General features: G+C 34.1%; 1 protein-coding gene across 1 annotated transcript; it reads right to left on the bottom strand.

The window, feature by feature from the left end:
* Window positions 1–888: 888 nt before the first annotated feature.
* LOC100574449 lies at window positions 889–10145 on the bottom strand. The gene is made up of 8 exons (XM_029491341.1): window positions 8928–10145; window positions 7620–7840; window positions 6892–7128; window positions 6479–6609; window positions 6230–6382; window positions 5971–6130; window positions 1822–2037; window positions 889–1515 (listed from the first exon to the last, which is right to left on the bottom strand). Exons 1-8 carry the CDS (start codon window positions 9700–9702, stop codon window positions 1402–1404), a joined length of 2007 nt encoding a protein of 668 aa, XP_029347201.1. The 5' UTR covers window positions 9703–10145; the 3' UTR covers window positions 889–1401.
* Window positions 10146–12178: the final 2033 nt, after the last annotated feature.

Genomic DNA, 12178 nt, shown 5'->3' on the forward strand with positions numbered 1-12178 from the left:
TATTTGCGTCATCTGCTTGTACGGAATTTGAAAATAATGGCGAAATGTTTAACTGCGTTGTATTTCTCAAAGCGATTGAATTCGCATATTTTGTGCTCCAGTGATGACTATTCATTTACCTATTTATTACTCATCAATCGAATTCCTGGACCGTCAATTAGCCACTCATTAATAAAACAGCCGAATTAAGCGATCAACCGTAAGTTATGCAGAACTTTCACAACTTTAATATAATGGTACCTAATTGAAATCTATCATCATTTAGGATTTCATGAATTGTTTTTTCTTTCAATGATTTGCAAGTCAAACATTTTAAGTATGCTATTAATTTCTTATCAAAATTACGTCACGTTTATGTTTGTGTATATTATATACATCCAATAACCGTAATTCCGAGTGTTATGCAACGGATTTCATTAGTAAATTTACTATATTAGTGACAACAATAAAGTATGATCAAGATTTAATATACAGTGGCATAACAGCTGCTTAGTCTAAAATAGACTTTCTCCTAAATTATTTCACATAAATTCTTTTATTTAATTTTGAATTTGAATCCACATGTAACGTTTTTTTTTTTTTTTTACTGCGTTTGACCTTTTTCCGAACCTCGGGGAAAACAGTATGCCCAAAGGACGTGCACGAATCCTTTTAAACTATACGTTTCGATCGTTACGTACATATCTTTATTTTGATTCCAATATCTCGTATTCTCGTATTAAATTTCTGCTTATTTTAAAAATAACCAGATCCGATATCGTCGTACGCATATTTATACAACTATATTGGTTTTCGAGATTTGCATCAAGTATAGGTATATATGATGACGACGTAAAAAAAATAACTTACTAAAGAACATATTATTATATTCAATTGAAACTCGATGACAATTCAATTTATAAAAGGAATATTTGAAATATTATAATACTAACCAACAGCAACAATATAACAATATAATGTTAATATCATCCGGACGCTTATTACTGTACACGCTTAATGTCACGACCGACAGCAGTTAATGTTTGGATCACGGTCGATGTAGTAACCGTGGTTATGTTCACGGAAACCGTCTGCAGGGCTTAACAAACGTCGTGGTCGACATTGCTGGGACTCAAACCCATGTATACACATTATGCACACGAGTGCGGTTGGATCAATATTTGCCCATAAATATGCCAATCATGGATCCGTACGTTTATTTATATACCGCACTGGTTCACCTAATTCGATTGTCTTCTCACCGTCATTCGATATAATGATAAATGGTAATAGGTATACGCTATAGAGTATATTGTATAGGAGTATATATTGTACCAATAAATCGTCGACGGACAAAAGTGAACCGAAACGCTGAAAACTGAAGTTGGACGTGGCTATTACATATATAGGTATAATACGTCTCTAATTCATATCGAATTCGGCAGCGAGTTTTTTCGATATGCACCGTTGGTGCTTTTTCGCCAATTCCTCTAGATAAATGGCATGGTCAGCCAGTCGGAAATCGCAGAAATCACTCTAGAAAATAAAAAAAAAGGTCGTGGTCGTTTAAATGTTAATTACCTATTATAAGGGAGCTATTTATTTTTATTTTTTTAGAGTCTAAATCATATTGTAATGAAATATAATATAATATTCATGTATACATTATGCAGTTACATTTAACTTGCTTTTCAGTAACATTTTGAAATTATATTACTGTCATAAATATTTGGTATTCTAATTAATGTAACTTTATTTAAAACTTGAATGTTGACCCTTGGTCTTGTCCCCCTCATTTAACTACACCACCGTACTTATATATATATATATATATTACAGTACCTGGAAAACGGTATCGTGAAACCGGCCCAAGTTGAACGCCTCTAACCAGCGGCGCTTTTGAGCCACGGCCAGACAGATGAAAAAAAAGGCCTGGTAGTCGACCGAGTGCACGACGACCAGGCACAGCCAGCGGCAAATTTCGGGCCACCTCAGACGGCCCCAAAAACAGTCGGACGCCCAACCGGAGCACAGAAGCCACCACGAGACACCCGACATCTGTAACGATATTAATTTGTCATTATTTATAAGTTATTACATGATATTATGCGATATGAGCGATGATGGCATTGACACACTCGGCCGATCGGGGACGGTCGTCGTAATTATTATATTATCATATATGTATATATACTATATTATAGTATGTACCTCTAAATACGAACAATGATGGTCGTGTCTCGCTTATTACGACGGTGAAACGCACAACAAGACCGCATAATTTCAGTTCGAAAAAAAATCATCATCAAAGGTTAAACGTTCCATTGTTTGATTCGACCTCCCCGAGTCACCATCATAATATTATGCTCTTTTTAATTTCTAGTCCCCTACGCGATATCATGACATAAAAAAAATGTAAAAAAAAAATCGCTAATTAAGTTCGTAAGACTACGTCGTTGTAGTATGCTTATCGAGCCAAATTAACTTTTAAATTATAATATTGTAACGCCCACGCAATAAATGTACGTAAAGTACCTATAATAATACTTACTATATAGATAATAATAATAATATAACACTCTTGGATTCTAATTATAGGTCACAACGCTGATAAAGGTATGTGTATCTACCTCTAATAATATAATAAATTATGTTATATTCCAAGAATTTCAAACATCAGTAACACGTGTGTTGCAAGACTTATATGTTTATAAATACTTAAATACAATAGTATTTCATCTATGAACGCGCTACTACATAAAACGTTTTAAATTAAAAAGTAATTACACCGATTCGATTAAGCACTTTTGACTTTTAACATCACAATATAAACGAATACTATTCAATATTTAAGGTATAGATATCATAATCGAAATCCAATGGACTTAAAGATGATTATTTTATATTATTTGTTATATTTGCACCAAAATATGTCGGAAATAAACTTAAGGCATGATTCCACTCTCTCGTATACACGAATTGCATGATGGAGGTTGTACGGAATTTTAAATGAAATACGATAATTGGTAAATTAATGAATAGTATGTACTTGGAGGAGTTCGAGCCTCGAGTAATTGCTCCAAATCGAATACTTGACTCTGCTTTAAAAAAAATATCATACATAAATAAATTATGATGATAATATTATAGTATATCAGTATATGTTTACTAAAAATGAGTAGGTATGTAAAGGCCTAAAGAATATGGATTTATATAATGTCTTTTGATCTTATATTAATGCAGTGAAGTTAGCCTTGTGTTCATAATAATAGTCATGTAAATAACCACAACATTACTATTATAATATCTCGGATGTAACGTTCCACTTTTACTAGTGTTTATGGTTTTATGTAGGTACTACCTAGTAAAAGAGTTTATACTTTAAAGAATAAATTAATAATAATATTTATGCACTTTGCACTGCTTTAATACTTCAGTTCAGTATTTTTATGCCCATCACTTCAAATGCATATGCAATATCTTAAATCACACTTGCCGCAGGTTCTTACTAACTAATAAATATGTTAATCTACGTGTATCTTCGTAACTATAACCTACGATTAGATCGTATATAATGCATGAGTATTATTATTACATTTTATTGAGTTGTAACATCAATCACGCAATAAATATTTCCAATAAATTTAAATTTTTAATGTTTTAAGTAATAACGTAATGTCAAACAAATATTATTTAATTTGTTATTAAATTAATAATTAAACGTTTTTAAATGTTCTACCCACTACAGGACCGACATATTATTATAACATTAAATGACATAAACCCATGGCCGAGAGGATCACTCATATAATTTATAATTATACTTATTAATATAAATATACTTCATTTAATTTTCAACAACTGCCTTAAGCAATGAGCGTTTATAATTGGAAACTGGAAACCACGAGAAGGTAGGTATAGGTACATGTACGCATAAATCACGACTTTGAACAGCCAACGGGTCAATATCACGAGATACCGAGCTACTGATGAGCCAATTGAAAAATACCACCTAGCACTTGTAATATTACCGATCTTATTTTTATTTATTTTTATCTCAATCTCCCGCTTACACGATACCGCTTATATTACCTTGTAGGTAACATACTGGGTCAGATGGTATGCTGGTATGAGGAGGGGTCGTAACTCTCGCTTCCAATAAAAACTTTGCAGTATTATCAAGGGACGAGGTTATTATAGTGTTCATTTTTATAATTAAAATTTTCAAAAATATTTTGTAAGTATAGGCATATTTTATATTATTACCAAATGGATGGAAATTTAATACTACCGAAATATTTAAACAAAAAATGTATATATATTTATTTGTTCCATATTTCAGATAAAATAATGAATATAAAACCTGAATAAATTGTACAAGCCAAGAGTTCACAAAAATATTTTTAGTAGACTAAACTATATACTAGAACACATTAGATTCTGAGAGGATTTATGAATTTAATGGTACTACAATAATTGTAGCCATAATTATTATGGCTTTTATTATCATTATTAGTTTTGTCTGTTATTACCTTTTACCTACAGCAATAAAAATTATTTGATATTCAACTTTGACAGTACTTTTAAAAGTAACCAAGGCAAACAAAAAACAATTATGGAAAAACGGGGATTCTTACGCACAATTTTGTGACACCAAGATTTTGTTATTTTGTTTTAACTCAAAAATAAATGACTTTAAACTTGAAATATATACCAAATATTCATATTAGGTACTTTATTAGCATTTACAAGACATACTCGGGTATGATTTTAAAAATATTGTATCTCTTTTTGAGCTATTTATAAATATATGACATTTTCAAATTATTTCTTAATCTTGAAAATTTAATAAAAGATCGCACATTAATTTACTTCAAAAATTTAAAAATATAAAATATAAATAGGTACATAGTTTTTTTATAAAAGTTTGAAGTTAAATTTGAAAAAAATTCTTCAAAGTCAACCTATATTTTAGCGACATTTTCAATTTTAATTAGCTGAGGCTTGACAATATTGAAAATATAAAAAATCTAAAAAATAAATTTGTTTATAGACGACATGTCGACATGTCGACATTTAAATTCAAATTTTAATGAAGTTGGGTATTTAAACGAAAAATAATAATTAGTTATTTGATTGTAATTAAAAAATATTTTTCGTGGTAACTTTAAACTATTATGTATGTTAATATACTTTAGTGAGTTTACTAAGAAAACACAATGGCATTTTAAAATATTTAGATTAATTTTTAGGTATTGCCTTTTGCCTCTATTTATATCCTAAACATATCCATACCGTTTTACGGTAAGCCTGTATTGACTCAAAAGATAATAACAATAATATAATATAATGATATACCTAGCTGTAACTATTATACAAGCAGTATAAACACTATTATAAAAATTAGTTATGGAATAAGTGCGATGTTTTCGGCAAAAATTAATTTAACATACCTGCCGAATTAATAATTATAAAATAAATTACCAATAGTTATGTAAATATATAATAGAATATTCTCGGTACTCGACACCTACAGCAGAGTGACTTCCGCGATTTTTTTTATTTACTCAAGTTTCATTTCGTTTTCTACAACAAAATTTTATGAGTTAATTGTATATGCATTTAAAAAAAGACTTATATTCATACAGTATATAGTATTGGGTATATATATATCTGTATATTACGTACCTATATTACACTAATAATAGTATTTATACTTAGTTGTTTAATCATAAATTATAACGTAATGAAAATAAATAAAACGAAAATGATTAATCTATCAAGTTGTTACTTCTTTTAACAAGACTTCCTTGACTTCCTTTCATAAAATGTATGTTCAATAAGACCGTAGAAATGTAAAAAAAAAATTGATATCGGTCGATCAATTTGAAACATACGTTCGGAAATCATTTTTTATCGGACTCCCGGTGCCACCCCCGCTATTCCCATACCCGACACAATCAATATTCATTCCACGAGACGTTTCCTAACCTTAAACGCGTTGTACACTTCGGGTTGCTCTTGTTGCAACAACCCTTCGATCAAATGACCAAAAGCAGCTCTCCTGTCGTCGTCCTCGTCAAATGCCGGAGGCCAAACGTATCGCGTTGTTTCATAGAGTCTGAGCAGTATAGCGCACGCCTCGATGCACCTTTATTATACACATGATATAAATTATAAGTATATAATACAATTGTATGCAAAAACCTATTCAGCCTGCACCGCCGCCACAGCGGTGTGCATCACAAACCCGTTTTCCGATCCTCGCGACGCTATAAACAACGTACAAGTCATGCAATCGAATAGCCACGGCGATCCTCGTCTTTCGACACGACTGTATAGTTGTTCGAGCTCCGAGGACGCCGCCGAATCTTCGGCCACCAACCCGACGCTCGACCCGTACCTGCAACAATAATAATAATAACTAACATGTCGAAGAAAAAAAAATTTCGTAATCGAATAGTATTTTAATATTATTATAACGTGTTTTTTTTTTTACCTCAGCGCCAATCGAATTCCGGTGACATCGAAATCGGTTAGGTTTAATTTACGATCGAAAGCGCCCAGGTCGAGTTGGCCATCAAAACGGCGACGGCCGACCGACGCTATTAAATCCATCGTCTCCGTTCCCTGCCGAAACGTCCCAGTTATTAATTTATTATAAATTCCCATATTGTTGAATCGTTTTTCTGACTGTTGTACGTTCATAACACCAATCATACTTATTCACGTTTTATATTATCCTTTAATTAAAAATTTATTTAATTTCCGATTTCTCAGAAACTTAAATACTATATTATTATTTAATTATTATGTTCCAATGCTTGAAGTATTTTACTGGTATAACATAAGGATATAATGGTGGTGACCATGCTTGGTAAATCACCATGTAATCATTATACAGGCACTCACGGTTATCTGGTCGGAACGGATTATTATAGAGCGAACCCTCTGTAACCAGGCACTGCCGTGATGTTGATTAGTATTTGCCAAAAACCCGGCCAGAGCGCCAGGGGTAGATTCGGTGGCGTACCCAGTGCCGTCCGACAGCAGAGGGCGTTGTAATTTTGTTAAAAGTTCGGTTGTTTCATCGACGAAAACTATTTCGTCTTCCGTACGGCTTTCGGCGGACAGTTTTAATAATGTTTCCTGTCAAAAACAAACAAAAAACCACCCAAAAATAAACATTTCATAATTACACACGCAGCACGAGCCACGAGCGACCCTTCCCCACGGTTGACGGTTGAAACGAAACTTTTAGGAGTTATGGTTACGCAACAAATTTAATATTGACTTTCTATTCGGTTTATAATACACATTATAATATAATTCATGGTATATGCACCGTGTGCTTCGCATATACAATCGCGTAACATTATTATTACGACTGGAGGGCAAAGATGATCATTATGATTAGTGATTGCCGAGCTGTCCAAACGGACCAAACTTTTAAACGATACATTACCATAAACGCGGTTGGGTCATGAGTTATACACACTGCATGAATAGCGTATCTATTGTGTAGGCGTACTGCTATAATATGTATGTTTATTTTTGTAATAATATTACTATCATCTACTGCGGCTGACAATAATGGTACGATAATTTATAAATATTACAGTATAAATGTAACTTTATACTTGATAGTTGAGTTTTAAGTCCGTGTAAACACGTGAGCTGAATGTGTGCGTGGCGGCTTGTACTAAACGCAGCCACAGCATCACGAGAACGTCTCTCGGAATGGGATGACCATCAAAATTTTGAAGCGAAGCGTAGTAAAGTTTCGTAAGTGTCATTATCTGGGTTATTGCAGCGTCCGAACCGTCGTCACAGCAATTATGATCAAGTACAACGTTTAACCCTGTAGAAAAACCAAAGGTGAAATAAAAATTCCCGCCAAAGCAGGTATACGAGCTATCAATACACTATGATGTGTAACAGTGGTTCCCAAAAAATTACCCAATGACGCCCACTTATTTGGACCAAATTCAGCTACGATATGAATACTTAGAGAATCATTGTTAAAAAAAGCAGGTAAGTGGATGTCACTCTGCTGTACAGTAGATTACAAGTGGGTAATTGTATATTGGTTGTATTAGACTTGAATCCAATGATAAATATCATTGTATAAGAAAAACGATTCTGAGCGGAGACGGTTTGACAGTCTAGATATTTTATATTTTGTTATTATTTATTTTATCATGTAAGTTGAATTAATATTAAAATATTATAATTTTTTATTCGTTTCTATGGTGATAAACAAAGTGTTAAAAATTAAAATTCCATTTTTAGCGTTTTTTCGTAATTTTCCGGTGGTTTTTCCCGTGGCATTAAATAACTGTTGAGAAAATCGAAAAATGACCTCTCTAAAGTACCATCTTGATCCAATTTGCTAAAAGATAAGGTATTATATGTTGAAATCGAAACACTCCTTCTGGAAGAAATTTTGTATACAGGATATAAAAAGAAAAACAAAAATAAGAAAAATAAACACCATTGTAAAAACAATAGCTTCCTCGCTCCGCTCAGAATCTAAAATGAAACATTAATTATCTAATTGATAACCAATTAAAAGCTCATTCATATTCGTAAAAATAATAGTCATGCAAGTATAGGAATGTTGACAAAACTATGACCACGCCGATCTTGCGTACCTATAATGTCATATTATGTATTTCTATTACTTTTGGACCCATTGACTCGGAATAGTACGCGGACTACGGAAGTATTTAGACAAAAATTCCAATCAAAATTTTTAAATAGTCCGTATAAACGTATACAATTATTTTAACTATTATTATTATAAAATTCAAATTGAAATTAACAGAAATAATAACATTAAATTATAAATAATATATTTATGTTCGTATGGGACGTAGTGTCCTTGAAATGGGAAACCGCTGATGTATAATAATAATAATTATAATAATAACAATGATAATGCTGACCTCCGATCGACGCGCAACAGGAATAGGCGACGCGGACGATCGAGTCGAGCGACTTCCGGTCACCGTCCGGGTCGAGAGAGACTTCCGTTCGACGCGAACGAGTCGCTACGAGTCCGTCAAGCGAACCGAACGCGTCCGTCTGTCCCAGCCAGCGTCTGCCAGCGGCCGTGGTGCAGGCGACGCTGACCATCAACAGGTGTCGCGGATCCGACCAATCGAAGTCGTCCCGTCGCGTCGTCGCGTCTCCCCGCTGCAGCATGTCGTACGTGTACGTGCCCAGCGGCGTCCCGCGCACGTTGGTCAAGAGCTGCCGACGACGGCCGAGGTTAGGGTCACCGGCGGCCGCGTTTTCCAGGAATGACATCCTCCTGGTGATCAACCGCCAGATCTCATCGTGACTTCTACCAGTCAACGTGGCCGCGACCGCCGTGAGGGAATCCACGTCCGCGCCGCCGGCATCCTTCCACCGCCTTTTCTCGAACAATGCATCCACCAACTGTTGGCACGCTGCTGGCAACGCGGCTGAACGCTCAGTGACCTTGGCCAGTATGCGCAAGCCGAAAGCGTTTTCCGCGACAGAGTCAAGCATCTCAGGCTGGAAAGCGGAAATCGCGGCCACCAGCAGACAGAGGCCGTTCGTCAACGTCGCAGGAACGCACCGGCGGTTGGCGGACAGGAATCCGAGACAGTGGTTCGATATACCGGCAGCGTGGATCCGCAGCGTTCTGGACACCTTGACCGGGAACATTGCCATCGTGGCGCGGTATCTGAACATCTTGGCCAACAGGTACGTGGCGTGCAGCGCGCGGGCGTACCGTACCACGGCCGCTATGTCCGCTATGTCCGACCGTCGAGGGATCTCGGGTTCGGCGATCCACTCGTGGAAACCGGATACGACGGCCCGAAGCAGTCTCCGATCGCCGTCAAGGCACTGAAAATAACGAGATTAGCTACCGCAGTACCACCAAGCACACATTTTACCGTAAAATTATCACAAAATCATCTACTGTATTATAGAATTACATGTTTTTTTAACTGTGGCGCTGTTCAAGCAACGTTACTGCCGTAACTAAATTTTGAAGATTTGGTCTTAATCACTACTTTCCACTATTTCAAAAAGTTCTACAAACAAAAGTTATTTCTCTACAATCTACCATTATTCTTGATAATTTATATAATTAATATCAAAAGAAAATTTCCTTATTTTCTCGTTTTTAAGACAGGGCACATAAGTTTTAAAAAAAAACTATAATAATAATAATAATTCTATTAAAATTGAAATTGTTATGGTTAAAATTAATATTGGATAATACACCACATATAATAAATAACCACATTAAAAAGATAGAATGGTATATGTACATATACAATATATTATTATAATATAGTCCAAAATATATCTAATGGCAAGATATTCTTAAGTTTATAAAATTTGTTAACAGTTGAATATACCTACTTACCTTTATTGTTTACATGTAGATTCCATTTTAAGTGACTACCAAAAAATATTAAACCTGAATAATATTATATACTTTGAAAGTTTGAACCCTTTAGTTTTTTATTATTACATTCGATATTATTATTATACAAAAATGTACAAAAAATGTACAGTCAGATCATCAAAGTGGATAGTGGTATTATATAAACTAAATGTAATAAAATAAAGTATTTCAAAAATGTTTAATAGGTATTTATAACGATATTTTTTTAGATTTAAATAAGCCAACTACTTTTTTAATTCTTTAAATCCTTAGTTAATTTATTGATTTTTGATAAACTAAATTCCGAGAATTTATTATCTGAAATAAGTGTTATTTGCATATATTTTTACGGAGTAATATATATTACTAGTAATATATTGTTATTACCTATAATCCATATGATCATCATACCACTTAAGTTGCATAATATATAGTATATACTGTTTATATATGTAATACAAAAATTATGAACTAACCATATTACTTTGTGGTACACCACAAACAATTTTTTTACCCAATTCTTTATTCATCTTAATTATATTTTGTTGTCATCTTTTAGTTAACTACTAATCCATTTAAGACTAACAACTTTGAGCTAAAATTATAAATTATTATGATTTTACTAAATTAATTAAAAATCGGTCCAATTGTTGTGCACAAATAAAACAGTATTTATCAATCAGATTTTTTTTTAAACATACGTGTCACAAAAAATAAATAACTGAAATGTGTTGCAAATCCATTTAGGAATTCAACTACAGACCTATACTCTAGAGTCTATAGAGCATAATGGACCATATAACATTCAAATATAGGTACAAATAAAGAGGACGCACTTTAGAATATTAATATGACAATAATTTTATTTTAGTTTTTGTAATTTTTTATAAAAATTTTTTTTAATTGAATAAAGGGTTCAACATCTGAGGTGATTAATCTAAAGGTTATTAATTTTTTTAGTCGGTTTTTTACTGTGGAGGGGGTTACGGATTAGAACACAGGTGGTCACCCATCTGGGAACTAAGAACATTGGCTGATGATTGACCTCAGAACACTTAAATGACTGAGGCCAACCACCGCACCCCACCAGAGCACTCCAATTAATTATTTTGCACTTTTGCGTAGGTATACAACAGCACATAAGCATTTCATAAAGTTAGGAGTTTTTTTCGCGCGTAAGATTTAATATCAAAGCATACCATTATAATATTTTAAATATAGTTTTATGTGGATTTAAAACGCACTACCGTATAATATTTCTAGGGAATCAATGTACTTCCAAACTAAAATTACTTTTTTTTTGTTCTGTATAACCTTTTCAAGTTTTTGTCCTAATTTAAATCTTTAAAGTTTGGCTACAAATTTACAATCGTGGCAGAGTAACGTTACCCCAGCACCGACATAAAGAAACTTAAACTTCTGCAGAATCGGTGATTGTATATAGAAAATTAATAAACAATAGTTATAAATAATATATTGTGCTATTTTTATAGTGCAAATGTGTAATAGGTGACGCTGAGGGTAATTACTTGCCTGGAAAAAGGCGGACCGGGACGAGTGGTACTTAGAAACGGTGTCGAACCACGTGGCAGTCGGATCGGCGCAGCACAGAACGGCGTACGGACCACGGCCACCGGGGTCGGCCGCAATGGTGGCCACGAACTCGACGACAGCTGGTTTGACGGCCCCGCGACAGCCGGCGGCCCGCCTGCAGACCACAGACAGGCACCGGGCCGTCAGTGACACGGCTGCCACCGTTTTGCCAAAGTC

The sequence above is a fragment of the Acyrthosiphon pisum genome, chromosome A3, assembly GCF_005508785.2.
Source record: "Acyrthosiphon pisum isolate AL4f chromosome A3, pea_aphid_22Mar2018_4r6ur, whole genome shotgun sequence".
In the NCBI taxonomy this organism is placed as follows: domain Eukaryota; kingdom Metazoa; phylum Arthropoda; class Insecta; order Hemiptera; family Aphididae; genus Acyrthosiphon; species Acyrthosiphon pisum.

Bases quoted from the DNA above. Each gene is read 5' to 3' on its own strand.
- LOC100574449 (XM_029491341.1), bottom strand. From the start codon at position 9,702: ATGTTCAGATACCGCGCCACGATGGCAATGTTCCCGGTCAAGGTGTCC. The intron at 7,129-7,619 runs GTATAAAGTTAC...TGTTTTTGACAG, and splicing joins ACTTAAAACTCAACTATCAA to GAAACATTATTAAAACTGTC. The intron at 6,383-6,478 runs GTAAAAAAAAAA...TTATTGTTGCAG, and splicing joins GGAATTCGATTGGCGCTGAG to GTACGGGTCGAGCGTCGGGT.